The 17,707-nt window shown below is 33.5% G+C and overlaps 3 protein-coding genes across 3 annotated transcripts; all 3 read right to left on the bottom strand.

Moving 5' to 3' along the window:
- Window positions 1-11,405: 11,405 nt before the first annotated feature.
- Window positions 11,406-12,635, bottom strand: LOC107636158 (uncharacterized). The gene has a single exon (XM_016339683.1). It carries the CDS (start codon window positions 12,633-12,635, stop codon window positions 11,406-11,408), a length of 1,230 nt encoding a protein of 409 aa, XP_016195169.1.
- An 81-nt stretch (window positions 12,636-12,716) lies between these two features.
- Window positions 12,717-13,058, bottom strand: LOC107636157 (uncharacterized). The gene has a single exon (XM_016339682.1). The coding sequence runs from the start codon at window positions 13,056-13,058 to the stop codon at window positions 12,717-12,719; it is 342 nt and encodes a 113-aa protein (XP_016195168.1).
- Window positions 13,059-13,187: 129 nt separating this feature from the next.
- Window positions 13,188-16,491, bottom strand: LOC107636156 (uncharacterized). The gene is made up of 4 exons (XM_016339681.1): window positions 16,386-16,491; window positions 15,650-16,088; window positions 14,493-15,412; window positions 13,188-14,398 (listed from the first exon to the last, which is right to left on the bottom strand). Exons 1-4 carry the CDS (start codon window positions 16,489-16,491, stop codon window positions 13,188-13,190), a joined length of 2,676 nt encoding a protein of 891 aa, XP_016195167.1.
- Window positions 16,492-17,707: the final 1,216 nt, after the last annotated feature.

The raw sequence follows: 17,707 nt of genomic DNA, 5'->3' as shown, positions 1-17,707 counted from the left end.
ATATTTTTTTTCTAATTATCAATTTTTTAATACTGATTAATAATTAATTAATTATTGCATGGGTTTATTTGAAACTGGTAAAATAAACGCATATTTTTTTTGTTATAATTAAAAAGGAATTTGATTAAATACATAAAAAACTGAGGAGATATATATTTTTTAATAACAATTAAATTTAACCTTAGCTTGAATATATTTAAAAATGGTAATGAAAACCATTTTATTAACCAGTATCTATATTTTTTTCCACAATTATCATTTTTTTAATACTGATTAATAATTAATTAATTATTGCACCGATTTATTTGAAACTAGTAAAATAAACACATATTTTTTTGTTGTAATTAAAAAGGAATTTGATTAAATATATAAATATCATAGTTATATCCACATTAGAATTCAGAAGACACTAACATTGTATTACAAATCAAACAACAATTTAAATTAGTATCTGAACATATTAAACTAAAAAGCATGAAGATCCTCCACAACAACAATTTAAAGTAGTATCTTAAGTTCTTAACATATTAAACTAAAAAGCATGCAGATCCTCCGCAGCCTCATGATCGCTTCCACATTGGCTGAAAGCATCTTCAACTTCAGGCATAGAATCAACCAGAACATGAATCTGAACAAAATTGAAATCCTCTTAGTTATTGATATTTTTAAATACTAATAATTGAACAAATTATAAAAACTATACAACCAAACCTTATGCTCATTCATCTCAGCAGCAGCCTCAAAAACATTAATAATGGAGGCATCATCCCAAATTTGTTGATCAATATACACAGATCGATTCATCTCATAACCCACAGGCCTAGCATCAACCATGAATACAACTTTTTTGTGCAAAAGACTTGAAATGAGTTTCAATGGAACAACTTTGCAATAAGATCCCTAAAAACGAAAAAAAAAAAACAAAATAGTTAAAAAATAGCATAATAATAATTTATGTTTTCCTTAGGAATGTCAATAGATACAAACTAACTATATCTATATCTATATATCTATATACTAATTAAAACCACAACTGGATGACAACCTGATTCAACTCTGGGTGATTATCCAAAAAGCTCGAGCATCTTGTCTTTATTATTTGCACAACCTCACGATCTTTAAGAACAAATATATTATTGCTACAATCTTCAAGCAGAATCTTGAAAAACAGGAGAAAACAAGAAAATTTTGAGTTAACATTGAAATAATAATTAGTTACGAAAACAGAATAAAACTAAAGAACAAAACACCTTGGGACAGCATCAATGTATTGAAGCTGACATAGATCACATGATAAAATTTGTTTATTAGCTGACCCAAGAGAACCACATAAACAAGTTGAGAACCACCACTTATGATTCTTCAAAACAGATGATATAGTTCCCAGAATAAAAACGAAACCACCCTGCCAGCAAAGAAAAAATTATTACAGCATTTCAAATTTCAAATAATTTACAAAACTATCAATTACTAACTTTTCAGCGTATGATATAACAAGAATAACAAAAAAGAAAGAACTAAGAGATTTTGTCGCAAATGAGGAAAAAAAATGTACGTTCTCAGCATCAGAATAGCAGCGATTGGGTGAAATAAGATCAGTAATAATATCTTCAATAGTTTCTGATTGAATAGAATTATCACACACTACTTGAGTCTTGTAATCTTCTCCAGTTGCATACTGCAAATAGGCATCATAGATTGGTGGAAAAATGGGACCGTGAAGCCTTGCCTGGGATAATTTGGTTAGAATAAGTATCGAATGCATTGATTCAGAAAAAGAAAATTGCATGAACATGTTGTAACATAGGGTGAGAAATCATACATTTATATAATCATCGGTTGCAGCTGGTTCTGGATTATCACTAAAGACATTTACAATTTTAAAGGACCTGGAGTAATCTGGATCAACTGCAGAAAGAATTTCAACCTTGAAAACTTTCTCCTCTCCAACAACATCATCAAACATTTGTGGAGAATATAACCGACAGACCTTGGGAGTTTATTATAAAAGAATCAATAAACTTGAACACAAAAAAAATAATAATAAAGATTAAACGAGGTTCACTATGAAAGAGTTCATACTGCAAGCACACTAGGATCAACAGGAAATTCTTCTTCTATCCTGAGAAATGCTTTAGAACAGGTTTTTCCAAATAGTTTTGTTGCCGCATTATCAAGCAGAACAAACAAAACAGCACACCCAGCATGGTGAATCTATACCCGAATCCCATATCTAACACAATTAACAACCAAGAATGATAACTAAAACCAAGAAATCTGCTTAACAACACATAGAGTGGCGCATAACAAAGAACTAACCAAAAATCCAAAAGATTGATAATTAATCTATTCCATAATAGAGTAACATATGAACCTTACTTGACCATAACATGTTCAACACATGAACCACAAGCATCACAAAGGTAGAGATCATCATCCTCAACAACGGCATGACCATATACACATGAGTAGTACCACCAATCTGGTTCATTCATAACTTCCTTAATTGTCTCAATAACAAAGTAATGAGCATCCTATAAAATTTTAAAAATAATGATATACTATAGAATAATAAATAACAAACCAGATTACGAAACCCAACACACATGTATAAGAAATTCAAGTTTAAGTATTAAATGGAGAGTTTGCCAATCTAAAATAGTACCCCGTTATCTGCATGAAGATCTTGAATATTACTGATCTCTTTGGGATTGAAATAATCATCATCAACTTTAGAAACTAAGTATCCAAGGTCATTGGTCACAAGTCTTGAGAATCCATAACTGGCTACACTAAATCTACATACAAGATACAATAACTAATCTTCATAACACAAAATATATACATGAATACCAACAAAATAAGCATAGCAGGTTGTAGCTTTACAATATTTTTATCACAACTAACCTGCTTAGGAACTCAACAGACTCAGGAATATCAGGATTAATGAATAACCTAGAGACATTTATCACATTCTATAGAATTACTCCACCTGCATGCAAGAATCTTATTCTATTAGCCTCAAACCATATTTAAATTAAAAGGTCAAAAATAAGAAAAGTAAATATTAGAGTAAAAATTCGTTGAATATACCTGAAACTAACCTTCAATTGCTTTGATTTTAAAAGACTCGAGGACAATCAGCGGAGATCTTGGATATTTTTGTAAGTTATCATATTCCAACAGATCACAAGCATTTCCAAACGCATTGCATTCTACCTTTTTGCTGGAGAAATAAGTTTCAAAAGAGCAAAAAGATCTAACTATATATTTATTGTTATAAACATAAAGGCTGGAACAAAAAAAATTGAATGAATAAAAGATAACTACTGATATGGGAGAAAGTCAGAGACATATTACCCATCAGTAAAAACTTCTAGCACAACTGCTTTGATCAGCTTCCCATATGATGCTACATCTCTTTCTTTTCGAACACCAGTAATGATCCCAACAAAGTCTAATAATTAGATTGAAACATATACAAATTTGAATCAGAAACCACACTTTTTAAAACATAATACTATGATCCTAAAAGGGTAGAGCAAGAAACTTGTACAAACCAATGAGAAAATTGTGGTCCTTTGTCATTTGATCAATTTCATCTATTGACGTAAAACACAAACCCGAATGAGGTATCCTTGGAGATACCACAGAAACAACAGAGGTCTTTTATTGGAACAAAAGTCTGAACTGATGTTTGGTCACTCTGTTCAAACCAGTGTTTGGTACAACTGTAAAATGGGTCATCAAATACAGATCCCCTTCATTTAGAGACACAGTAAAATTTGATATAAGTTGATCTCTAATCGTTGCTTGGATCTTGTGTAACTGCAATTGAAAAAGAATGCTTTATATTTTGAATTTATTAACGTATTTAGGTATCCAAACAGCATAAAAATAATTGATTAAAAAAATAAAACAACAAAAACACATCACTTTGCAACTAAAAATAAAAATTCCCTTCTGCATATTAAAAAAAAAGTTGCAACAACTTAAGGAAATACTAACATAAAATAAAACTGACATTCTCATCCATTATGACCATATGCAACAGATTTTGAGAAGGATCCAAAGAAGGATTCTTGTGGTACCACAACTTCACAACTTTAACATGCACTTTCCATGATTCTCTCCAGGGAGTGATTTTCTCCACCAGATCAACACGGTTATTCATTGCCAACATATATAGGATAAGAACACCAAAAGGAGAAAATATACAGAGAAAAATTCAGAACTAAGATGAGAAGATAAACAGATGAGTTGAAGTTATAAACTCCCAAAGTTAACAAACACTAAAGCTTACAATGAAAGCTTCACATATGGGACAGAGATAGACTAATAGGTATATATAGATTGATATCCCTACACACATCATTTAGGAAGATATTGTAATACCCGATCTAACCAAAATTAATTAAATAATAAGTTAAATAGGAGCGAATATGGTTGGAAGATTTGGCAATTGGAATTTGATGATTTAAATATGATATTTGGATTCAGTGAATTTTTCCGAGTCGGAAAACATAGTTTTCTGCGTAAAAGCGCGCAGTGGAATTTTGACCGGCAGTACCGGCTGAGATCTGTCTGGTACTACAGCTGAGGAAATTGATTATGGGTAAACAAGATTAAGAAATGAGGAATTATAATTGGGGAAGGTAGAAATATTTAAAGTGCAATTTAGAGCGCTAATCTTAAAGGTTTTGGCCCAAAATTGGGCTAATGGGCAAAAATAAGTGAATCGGGCCTAAGTGGGCCCAAGACCCAACATATATAAACACTAGTTGTGAGCATTTCAGCTCATTTCAGCTCATTTCAACATATATAAACACTACTTTGTTGGGCGCTGATTTGAGAAGAGAGAAGAGAAGAGAGAAAACCTAACTCTCTTTGATCTTCAAACCACCATAACTTGAGCTACGGAGCTCCGATTGATGAGCCGTTTGCGGCCACGCGTCGCTCTTCTCATCCTCTACAATTCTATCTAAGTTTTGTGGTGAGTATTCCATTCATCTCTTCCCAGTTTTCGAAATTCTCTACTGTTACACGTTTTTGGGTAGTTGGTGTTGAAATCTTGTGGTTTTGGGTGTTTAGGGATACTCCAACATGGATTCTAAGTGGGTTCCATCCCTACTTCATATGGGCTGAGGTAAGATGTGCTCAAACCCTTGTGATTTGTCATTTTTATGAGCCCTAGGTTGATGTATGTATGTGATATTGGTTATGTTAGTGTATTTGGTGATGTTGGTGCACAATTGGGAGATTGGTATTGCTTGAGGAGCTTTGGTGAGGCTTGGAGCTAAGGTTGGTGAAGACTTCCAAAGAAGAGGCTCAATTGGTTTGGCTACAAGAGGTACGGTTTAAGTTTCATTTAAGTACCGTGTGTTGTGACGAGAATTCCTAAGCTAGATGCCCCTAGGATTAAGTTTGGATTGTGTAAATGGTTGGTGCTAATATGCATAGTTGGTATGCAATGTGAATTAATGATTGGGTTGAAAATTGTGTGGCCATGTATGCTTGGTGTATTGAGAATTTGATGTACTGGGTAATGAGTATTGATTTGTGGTTCGTGCATTTAAATTGTGAAAATTGGGCCGGAGGCCGTGAATTTTGGGCCGGAGGCCGGAAAGAAGTAAGAAAGGTAAGTCGATGTGTGCATTGTATGATGGCACAAGTGATTGGATGAATTTCAGATAATGAATATATGAATGATTAGGTTGGTTATTGAATAATAAGGTATGAGGAGTTGAAGTGCGGAATTTGGTAATTTTGGGTGAAATTATGTAGATGAGATATGTTTGGTTTGGTTGAGATATATTATGTGATCATATATGTAATTATGATTATTGATGCCTTGATGGTATGATGATGCATTAGAGATATGTATGTTGTGATATATGCTTGAGGAATGATTAAGGTTGATTTGTGGGTGAAACCACGTGATAGTGAGTATGATGTTGAATAGGTATAATGATGGTTGATTTGGAAATGGTATTATTGGAAATTGGGATGAGGAAGGATGTATGACATGATATTGTGTTTATCCTTTAGGCATTTGATTGAGAAGTGTTGAAATGGTTGGATGTGGTTTTGGAAATTTTGGTAAAGTGTCAATATATGAGTTGAGGATGGCTTGATGTTGATTTTGGTACATTTTGATTGATTTCAAAAAAGGGTTGAAATTGGCATGTTTTGGTTGATTTTGAAAATAGTTGAAAATGGCTTGTTTCGAAAATGGCACTTTGTGGTTTTGTATGAAAACATGGTTTTTGGGCATATTTTGATGGGACATAACTTGGACTACGGATCTCTGTTTTGTGCCAAATTTGTTTAGAAATGAAATTGGATCCGGGATGTCCATGCCGTTCGAAGAACGGGTGGAAAATGATTTAAAATGAGAGAGTTATGTCCGTCGGAAGATTGGGGGTTGAATTTGTAAATTCTGCAGCTTTTAACTTAGAAAATTTTTAGCAGAACGACCCTCCGCGCGTAGGCGCACTTGGCGCGTAGGCGCACTTGGCGCGTACGCGCCGTTCTTCCAGAAAGCACCATCCACGCGTGCGCGTGGTGTGCGCGGGCGCGTCGATGCGCTGCACCAAATGCCCAGCTATTTTCCAGAGAGTTGTGCCAGGGTTGTGCTAGTTTTGTGCCTGGGCGCAAGAGCACCCATGCGTACGCGTGGCTGACGCTTGCGCGTCGATGAGTTTTTGGCCATCCACGCGTGCGCGTGGAGTGCGCGTACGCGTGGCCCTGCTTTCATGCTAAAGTTGATTTTTGAGTTTTAAAAGCCAAATCTCATACTTCTAAGCCTCCGATCTCACCCCTTATGTATTAAATCATTATGATATGCCTAGCAATGAGAAAGGAGCTAGGGAATGTGGTAACTTGCGAGTGAAGCAAGGGGGAAAGGGTAAGATCAATAATGATCAAAGATGATTATATGAGATATGGAGGATGGCGGTGGAAGTACCGTGTATGCCATGAGCCGAAGGGCTATATTTATTGATAAATGGTTGGTTCTTGATTGGACCATGAGCTGGATGGCTGAGTTATTGCCGGATACGGCGGAGCCATGTTGATAAATTGGCTAGTTCTGGATTGAACTGTGAGCCGGATGGCTGAGTTATTGCCGAGTTACGGCAAAGCCATTATGGATTATGGTTGAGTATAAAGGCATATGATAAATGAATAATGATGGAAAATATTGAATGTAAGCATGTTTGTGTTTTCTCTCTGGTTGTAATGGCGACAGGGCACAGATACCCTCTAATGGCGACAGGGCACAGATACCCTCTAATGGCGACAGGGCGCAGATACCCTCTAATGGTGACAGGGCACATATTCCCTCTAATGATATTAATACGCAACAGAGAGACTGTGCCCGGGTTAGCTACCGGACATGTCGGGTTGGCTTGATAACCGACAGATGATATCATCAGCCATAGGGTAGGCATTCATCATTTGCATATGTTTGAATTGTTTGGGTTTGCCATTTGTTTTGGATTTCTACATCATATATACCATGTTACCTGACTATATGCTACTTGTTCTACTTGTACCATATTTGTGTATTACTTGCCTGTATTGCTTGTGTTTGTACAACTCAGAGGCCCCTCATGCTGGTGTCGGTGGGTGTGAGGGCTGTTCTTGATGGGATGAATTGATGATGCGATTGTATGATGATGATGATTATTGAATGAGATAATTGGAACTCCCTGGGTAGACGCAGTGATGTGGTTTCACTAGCTCCAGGCGAGGGTATGATGTATTGATATAGAATTGCTGGGGCAGAACAACTGGTGATAGTTTTGCTTATGATTCTGAGTCTGACTCGTGGAAGAGTCAGCGGGTTTGGAAACATGTGTAACAGGAACTAGATTTAGTATCCCCTTACGACAGTTGCCTATTCATGGATTAGTGAGAATTTAGGCTGGATATTTGGTGAAGAAGTTTAGGATGCTCAGTGAGTTTTTATTGCAGTGCATTGTATTTATTTGGCACTTTTACCGTACTGGGAACCCATGGGCCCGGGGTTCTCATTCCGTATATATCTCTTGTTTTTCAGATATAGGTCCAGGTGCTCAGCAGTGAGCTGTGGTTTGTCTGAGAGACGGCGAAGATATTTATTTTCTCTACTTTGTGTTTTGCTTAGAATCTCTCCACCTTTGTTTTGAAAAGATTATATTACGTATTGAACTCTTTTGGAACTTGCCTATAGAGGCTCTTATGTTTCCTTTGGGAAAGATTTGGATATACTGTTGTCATCTACTTTCATACTGTACCCTAGCCGGCCTAAACTTCGCGGGTCGCGACTAGTGGCTATTTACTTATGCTATATATATCTATCTGTTATCTATCTCTTAATCTCCTTTATGCCTTGTCCGTATATCGCGTTTGGCTTAGCAGTTTAACTTTTCGTTGTCGAAACGTGAGTGATACGTCTTCGCGATTTTGATTTTTACTCTTTTCAGGCTTCTCGATTAATACTCCTTTCGAAAATTACCTATATTTATATATGAAAAATCCACCTGAAAGTCGTACCACCGTAATATCATTGACTTATGACTCGAGCATAAGGATTTGAATATTAGGGTGTTACAGATATCACAAATAACCAAATACTCATGGGAAAAGAGCAAAAACAATATGGGAAGAGGCCTGTTACAAATTACCAAATACCTACCACATATAGTTGATTTGACAATTCACAATAAAGCAAAAACAGAATTTCATCAGTCAAGTATACCTAACACTACAGTTAACTTCAGTCCAATAGCTGAAAGAAAATTATATAAATTATAATGAGCAAACTCCCCAAGAAGAAAATTATTTCACAGAAACACCAAGAGCACAAACATAGGAGAGAACCATTTATTTAGAAAAACAAGTAACAATCACCATGATTAAATCAGAAACCAAACAACTCAAAATTAAACGATGGATCCAGAAAACAGTAACAATTAACAGAAAAAAAATTGAAACTAGAGAAGGAATCCAGAAAGAGATTGAAAAGGAGGAGAATGGAACCATAGCCCAGATATACCTCTTGAACCGCGGTGGCAACATCTACTATCCAAAACGGAGAAATCGAGATGGAGAATGAGGTATGATCGACAGAGAGAGACAGAGGAACCTTGGGGGAGAAGGAACAGACGCAACGAAGAGAACAACACCCTCATGGTGGGATCGAATGGAATCGCAGAGATACCCATACCTTCTCTGCATGTGGCCAAAACCCAGGAGAGAAGCAGAAACCTCAGCCGAGGGAGAGGGTACGGAGATGGTGCGACGGATGGAGTGAGGTTAGGGATAAAGAAGATGGGGTGAGGTCGAAAGGTCTTTTAGGGATCCTAATGAACTGAAACTGATGAATTTGGTAAAACAAAATTAGTTAAACTCACATTATTTGACTTTAATTACGTTTATTGTTAAATTGAGAGGATTATATTAATAAAAACAAAATTCTGCAATCAAGTATTTTTAGACTGATAGTAAAAAAAATATCAATCATTTTAGATATTTAATTTTTGAATTTTATGCAAATTCAATGTATTAAAAAAATTTGAATTGATTTTTTGAAGAAATAAAAATCTGGTTCATCTATTAAAAAAGATACATTTTAACTAACAAAAGAAAAAAACAAAATCAATTGAGATCTGGATAAATTAACCAAATTATGTAAAGAGGTGCCAAGAAAAAATTGATATATGACATTATAAAAAACTTACTACTAATAATATATTTATTACTTAAATATATATGTTAGAAATAACAAAAATAAAATAAAATTGTATGGATAGAGTATAATTTAGATTAAAATCAAATTTTTTTATGACAAATTAAAATCAAATTTGTACTGGTATCATGTGACTATTCTTTATATAAAAAGATAAATAATTATTTTTTATTAATAAAATCATGATATTTTATTTTTATTGATATATTAACAATATAGTTTCTTTCAATTTATTTGGAAAAAACAATATCAGATTTAAAAAAGTAAATAATCAAATTTTTTAATAAATTTTAATACTTTCAAAACCACATAATAAAGTAACTTTTTGAAATCGGATAAAATAACTGGATTTAAAAAATGGATTTTTAAACAAAAAAAAGGAATCAAAATAAAATATAAAAATATGAAGCATCAATTTTATCCACTAAAAAATAATATCATCTAATTTTTTTCTAACAAAAGATATAATCTAGATTAAAATCAAATTTTTTTTTGACAGATTAAAATCAAATTTGCATTGATATCATCTGACTTTTCTTTCTAACAAAAGATAAATAATTATTTTTATTAATAAAATGGTTATATTTTATTCTTATTAATATATTAAGGATATACTTTCTTTATCTTTTTTTGGAAAAAATAATATCAAATTAAAAAAAGTAAATAAGTAAGTTTTTTAATAAAATTGAATATTTTCAAAACCACATAGTGAAATAAATTTTTCATATCAAACAAAATAACTGTATTTAAAAAATGGCTTTTTAAACTAAAAAAATCAAAATAAAATATGAAAATATGAATCATCAAATTTATCCACTAAAGAAGAGGGTATCTTTTAAATGAGCCCAATAATTATCTGCTTATAGAATATCACATATTTATATAAACCATTTGATTATATTATATAGAAATCAAAGGTTAATATAAAATAAGAACATTGATAGACTCTAATAAATGCATAACATTTTAGTGCATAATTAAGTACTTTAAATCTCAATAGTCTAATACAAAATATTTCGTGATACAAAGAATTTGTATCAAATTTAAGAGTGAAATAATATTAAACTCGTGTAAAATTATTCTGCACTAAAATAAAATATTTAAAATATCAGACATCAAATTAGAATTTGACCTAAATATTAAAACCAAAATAATAATAAAAAATAGAAGACAGAAGGCACCAAGAAAAATTGATACATAAATCTAGATAATCATGCTAAAATAATTATGATTGATGATATTTTTTCCTAATAGGTAATTATGAAATTATTTCTTAATAAAGTTTTACCTTATTAACAATAGTATAGTATAATAATTAATTTTAATAAATGAAAAATATTTTGATATGTATTGATATGTTTTATATTCATTTTAAAGTAAAAGATTATACTTGCCATTCTTAAAATACTATGTATTAAAATATATTTATGTATATATATACAAATATACTCTACATTTATAAAGCGTATGAATACTCTTCTTTCATAACATCTTTAATATTCATTTAATAGAATCTAATCATCCATAAAATTTGGTGCATCTAGTGCACACAAAATGGTTGAGACGATTTTAGACATACCCCAAAGAAGATGTCTCTCTCTAAAGAAAACGTACACCAAAACAAAACTATAAATAACATAGAAAAGATTAGAAAATATAACAAAAAACTACATTATATCTTATCAAAAACTTCTTTAAATACAACATTTTCAGTCCTGGTAGGATCAACTAATCCTTCATCACAAAGTAAAATCTTCAGAATATTTCTATTCCTAATTCGGAAAATAGCTACATAAAGTTGACCGTGACAAAACACAGGACGACGCAAGAACAAACCAACTGTTGATAGTGTCTGACCCTGGCTTTTGTTGATTGTCATCGCAAACGACAAAGAAACTGGGAATTGATGGCATTGGAATTTAAACGGTATAACCGTATCACTGGGAATCAAATTCGTTCTGGTGATAAAAACTTTATCCCCAACATTGCTACCAGAAACAATATCTGCACCGATCACATTTGTCCCTAGATCTCGTACAACAAGTCGAGTCCCATTACACAAACCCCCAGCTGGATCAACATTCCTCAACAAAATAATAGGCACGCCTATTTTCAACTTCAACGAATGATTAGGTAGACCAGAACACCTAATCTGGTTCAAGAATTCAACATTTATCCAATTAACTTCAACATCAGAATAGGCATCACTACCATATATTGAATAAGCACTGAGATAATTTTTCTCCTCACTGGGAAACAAGTCAACTATATAATTGTTTATCTCTTCAACATTCTCGACAGTCGGAGCCAATATTGCCCTATCCTGGAAAAGGCTTGGATCACGAAAATTCTGAACCAAATTTGGATAGATTGTATTTACAATATCTTCCACTGGATTTTCCAAAACAGGAATGATTAGATCAGAAGGAATATCAACAAGAAGTTTGTCATTGACCAGAGTTCCACATAGACCTTCACCGATATGAAGTATCCAATCTGAAAACGACCTTAACTCCTGAGCAGTTGATTGTTCCAATCCACTTGCTAACCTCATATTTTTGGTCAATCGCAAAACTTCACAGTATTTCCAGAGGACAGAAGAATTTATGGACGCCATCACAATTTCAGCACGAGAACCTTTTGGAATAACTGGTAAGACTTGCCTGAAATCACCACCAAGAACGACCACCTTCCCACCAAAAGGTAAATCTTTATTCCTATCAGAGACCGAAACCATTATATCCCGCAACGTCCTATCGAGCGCTTCAAATGCTAATTTGTTAGTCATCGGTGCCTCATCCCAAATAATCAAATCGGCCAACCGGACTACCTCAGCTTTTGGACTATCCTTCTTAATCTGACAAACAGTGTCTTTAGTCAGCTCAACAGGAATATTGAACATAGAATGTGTCGTTTTACCACCAAGTAACAACAGAGAAGCAATACCACTAGAAGCAACGTTTATAACAATCTTTTTCTTAGATCACAATCTAGCTGACAAAATTCTGTATAAAAAAGTTTTTCCAGTGCCACCAAACCCGTAGACAAAAAAGAATCCGTGCCTCTTATTCGAAACACAATCAATAATTTTATCGTAGACCACCCTCTGTTCTTCATTTAACTTGGAGACATTTTCATCGTGCTCACGAGTCAAAGAAACAGTATCATACTGCAACTCACGCAACAGCATCAAATTGCTAATTTGAGAGACTAAAGAGTTATTAGGAACCGGCATCCCAGCATAATTTCTCAATGATTTTCCATTACTCTGCAATAGTTTCTCAATTTCCAACAAACAAAATGCTTGCAACTCGTCCTGACTCATCGTTAGATCTACGTTTAACGATAATTAATAAAATATTAGCACCATAATATGATTTCTGTACTATGTGCGTGCGTGTGTGCCTGCTTGTCATATAATAAATTCATGATGAACAAAATTCTTACCGGAATATTATAGCTCATATCTTCTGCGATAAAGAATATCATCAGACAAATAAGCCCAAGTTTGTTCCCAAACTGACAGAGGTCTTCCCATGGAACCAGATAGCAACAACATCACAAAAAGCCTCCTTAGCTGTGCAGCTGACGCTAACTCGATGACTTCCTTAATAGCAGAAACATACTCCTTATCATCTATCAAGAATCCCATGGCGGAACATGCCTCTTGAAATGTATCATAAGTAACACCATTCATGGTTCTTATACTTCGAAAACTGGTACAACCTCTCTGCACATTCAAAAGCATCCGCATGTAGAAAAGTTCACCAGATGAGGGATTAGCGAAACTCAATCTTCCAATTGAGAATCCCCTCTGTCTTGGCTTCCACCCCTTGCTATTCAAACAATAGACAAATTTGTCTGGATATTCAACATATGTTAAAGACCGCCCCTCCGGGAACCGCTTGTTGGCCATCATCCAACCCGTAAACATCATCAGCAAATCTTTGTTCTGCAAATAAACATGAGTAGTGATATCAGCATCATCGAATACAACATGTTGCTGGTTCGGCAAGTGAAAAGTCAACCTTTGTACTGCCGGCCATCTATGATGAATATCATAAGCAAAAATTCTCCACATGGATTCAAGCGGTGACAAATAATGACAATCGTAATACTGTTTGATCTCATCAACCACCTGAGAAGATTCACCAACATCATATGTTTCTCCAACAGTTGTAGTCACCCGATCCGGACCCTTATTGACATACTTAAAAAGATACTTAATCACATTTGACTTGTTACAGAACTCAAGATTTATGTGAGCTTGATATTTCATTAACAGTAGTGGATTATAGGGCACAACAAATCTGTTATCAATATCAACATCGTTGATTTTCACTGTGACACCCGTATTACGACGTCTATATATTGGATAGCCATCCTCATCAAAGCTCGTTTGGTCAACGAATCTTTTTGGATAAAATTTTGAGCACTTACCATCTTTCATGCAAGGAGAACTTGGTCTAAGTCGACCACAGGGACCATGGATCATGTACTTGGTGACGACCTTATAAAGAGATGGAAATTTTTGGGGATTGGGTAGCTCGGTACAGATGAATTCATCAACAATTTCAACACTTTGTAAGTTGTTTTCCACGTTAAGCCAAAGTAACATGTGTGCATGCGGTAGATCTCTTTTTTGGAACTCAATAGTATACATACCTAAAAAATACAAAAACATCCTAAAGAATCCAGACAACTACATGTCTGAAGACAACAGACAGAGATTGAGATGCTAAGTGAGAAAAGAACATACCTGCATTAAGTGAACCAAAAAACACACCTTCCTTGAGATCGCTAAGGAGGCACTTCAACTTCGCATGAAATACACGACAAGAGATATCAGGACGATCAGCGATGGGAATTCGCTCTCGCTCTGTAAATCGCTGAAATTCAGGCCAATTTGGATTACACGTAATAGTGAAGAATAAATCTGGATAGCCAAAATGTTTACAAATTGCCATGGCATCCTGACAACGGTTAAACATATAACGTCTACCACCAGTGAAGGAAGAAGGCAAAATGATTCGTGTCCCAATTGAAGAAGCTTCATCATCGCCACGATGCATAGCCTCCTCTATTCCTTGAAGGACTTCTCCTCTAGTTGTACTTTGCTTCATTCTAATCTCATGCAACCTTTGGGACTCAATCATGGTGAAACAATCAACAACAAATTGCTGAAATAACCGTCTACACTTGTGAATAATTCTATCTTCGTGTTCCCTAATCTGGAGACGAAAACATATGAATTCCCTAAGGGAAACCCTTGTTCTCCTTCCAGGAACATATCCAGGCTGTTCACCTCGATAACCAATGTTCATCTGGTAACCATCCTCACCATATGGAAACAACAAAGGATACTGTAAGGGCCAATACAGAGCATGAGTTTCATAAATACGTTGCAACTGACCACCAGTAGATCGAACAATAATGTCACGGCCATGATTCGACGAATCAAAATCTCCAACAATCAAGGCAGCAACTTCATCGCAAGAAGGAGCATTGTAAATTCTTCGATCAACCTTCCTTTGCAAATACAACTTCAAAGAGAAAATCTCAGATGGATGACACTGATAGAATTCTCTGACTCTTCGAAATGACTGTGCTATGACATTATGAGTATCGATCATTTGCAACAAATCAGCTATCAATTCTTTATCTATCTCAGATGTTTGCCTAAAAAAAATATAAATTAACCACAAAGATATATTTAAAAACCACACAGAATACAAATCTCATATATTTTGATATATCATTATTAGCAAAAAAAGACCAATAAGACTTTATAATGGGAACAAAATACAGTATAACTATCAGATCACAACTATAAACCTGTTTTTCAATACAAATAACACTAAAACATCAAGAAAATACAATAAAAAGACTGAGCAACAAAATATCAAACACACATACCCAAAGTTTTGCTGCATATGCATTATCTCGTGCTGAGTGTCGTATATATATAACTGGGCAAATTTAGGCTTCTGACCAGGATCTGGGAGCAAACTTCCAATCCGATCATAATTTTGACCACTTATTATAAACTGTGGTGGACCCCTCCCATCATTCACTGAATCCAATACCTTACCGCCAAGAGACGTGAAGACAAACATACTATTATAAGATCGAATATTTTTTTGGAAGTACAAACTCTTGCTATCATGTCCGTTAATCAAATTATATAACAAATCTGGGGGCTTTCGGAGATAAGGTAACTGAATTTTTCCTTTTGAGCAACAAACAGTAAAAACAGGACGATTAACTGTAGAGTCTCTTTCAACACGTTCTAATAACCAGAAACACACGCCACAAAGTGAACATTCATAGTTAGGATTACCAACATCAAGGCAACCTGGCAAAGATAAAGTCGAAAAAAATATGCACAACAACAAAAGAATTTCATCTCAATTATGTGGCACGAAATATATTCAACATAAAATGAACAAACCATTAGCATACAGATAAAATATAGAGTAAATACTTGACTCCTTTAAATTTTGTCAAAAAAATGTATCACAAAACACTACTTTTTTACACTGACTGAATAATATCTCATCACAGAAGCACAATAGAATCTTTTAGCACTAAGCAAATAAGAATAATATTTTACTATTCTTGAATAATAAATACTTTAATACAGAGAACGTACCTTGTATCTCACTTTGCAAGAACAGAGGATGATCAATAACAGAACCAACTTGACTGAATGAATTTATCGAAGGATCATATATTTCTGATTGGTCTATATCATCCATTTTGATTTAAAATAACACAAACTTATGTAAATATATATTCGACAACGAAAAAAAAAATTAATGATGAAATAAGAAATCAATTAATTATCTAATAATCAGCATCCAAATTGAACATTAAAAATGTAATAAACTATGAAAACCAATGAAAATTAAACATTGTTTTATCAAATAACCTATTCCAATTAAAGCTAAATGCACATTTAAGAACAATTTGATTTGTGCTAACATTAGAATAAACTTTGTTTCATTATTTGAATCACTCATACTAACTATCAAGGTTCAAATTAAATAATCTAAATTACTATTAGAATTATGTTGTATATTTTTGAGACTTTAATGACTCAATTAGTCAATAGAATGTTGTAAAATTTTGAACCAAGTGCCTATATATTTTTTTTTTACTTGAATTGAGTCATTTCACAATTTTTTTTCTGAATTGGCTCCCAAGAATTTCCTTTTCTTTTAATTGAATCCATGCACCATATTCTTTGTTGTAAACATCTCCTTATACAATTGACCGAATCACTATCAAGAGAGGCATAATTGAAAAAACTAAAAAAAAAATTTTGACGGACAGAACTAAAAGAAAAATTATTTATATGGAACTAATAGAAGATTTCCAAAAAATTAGAGGAACCCACAGAATAGTTAATTTTTTTTTTAAGATACAACTATTGATTATGACATCAAAGTAAGAAAGTTTCAACAAATACCCCTTGTCTATTATTTAGGTAGAAAAGTTAATTAATTAACTGATTACATGAATCCAATTACATAACCAAAAAACCCTTCATATTGTCCAAAACAAAAATAAACACTAATTAAACAATTTAATAACCTCTATTACTTGTGTATGTTTAAAACAACTATATAAATTAAACCTATCTACTGATCTAAATGATTTCATAAACAATTTTATAATGACATTAGTTATTTCAACAAGATAAGACAACTGGTCAGGCTTACGCTAGCTAATCTAATTACCTTCAATAATTGTGCGCTTTGAATCAATTATTAACTATTTTAATGACTTTCAGCCACGTAAACAACAAAAAAAAAAAAAACAATTTCGCGATTATGTTAGCTAATTTAATGCACAGCTTTAAAACAAGGACTTCTATAATAACTTTCCGAACACAAAATAACTTATTTAAAAGTTGTTATTAATAAAAGTCCTTATATTTTAAACCCTTTTTCTAAAAGAACTTATTTATGA

Source organism: Arachis ipaensis, chromosome B4 (assembly GCF_059453495.1).
Source record: "Arachis ipaensis isolate K30076 ecotype BB chromosome B4, ASM5945349v1, whole genome shotgun sequence".
Taxonomy (NCBI): domain Eukaryota; kingdom Viridiplantae; phylum Streptophyta; class Magnoliopsida; order Fabales; family Fabaceae; genus Arachis; species Arachis ipaensis.
Note: the sequence above shows the minus strand (reverse complement) of the source record. Positions and strands in the feature narration are given on the sequence as shown.

Coding starts and splice junctions, on each gene's coding strand:
- LOC107636158 (XM_016339683.1), bottom strand. CDS start 12,635: ATGTTCAATATTCCTGTTGAGCTGACTAAAGACACTGTTTGTCAGATT.
- LOC107636157 (XM_016339682.1), bottom strand. CDS start 13,058: ATGAGTCAGGACGAGTTGCAAGCATTTTGTTTGTTGGAAATTGAGAAA.
- LOC107636156 (XM_016339681.1), bottom strand. CDS start 16,491: ATGGATGATATAGACCAATCAGAAATATATGATCCTTCGATAAATTCA. Junction 16,089..16,385: donor CTTGCAAAGTGAGATACAAG/GTACGTTCTCTG, acceptor TATCTTTGCCAG/GTTGCCTTGATGTTGGTAAT. Junction 14,399..14,492: donor TTTTGGTTCACTTAATGCAG/GTATGTTCTTTT, acceptor TGTATTTTTTAG/GTATGTATACTATTGAGTTC.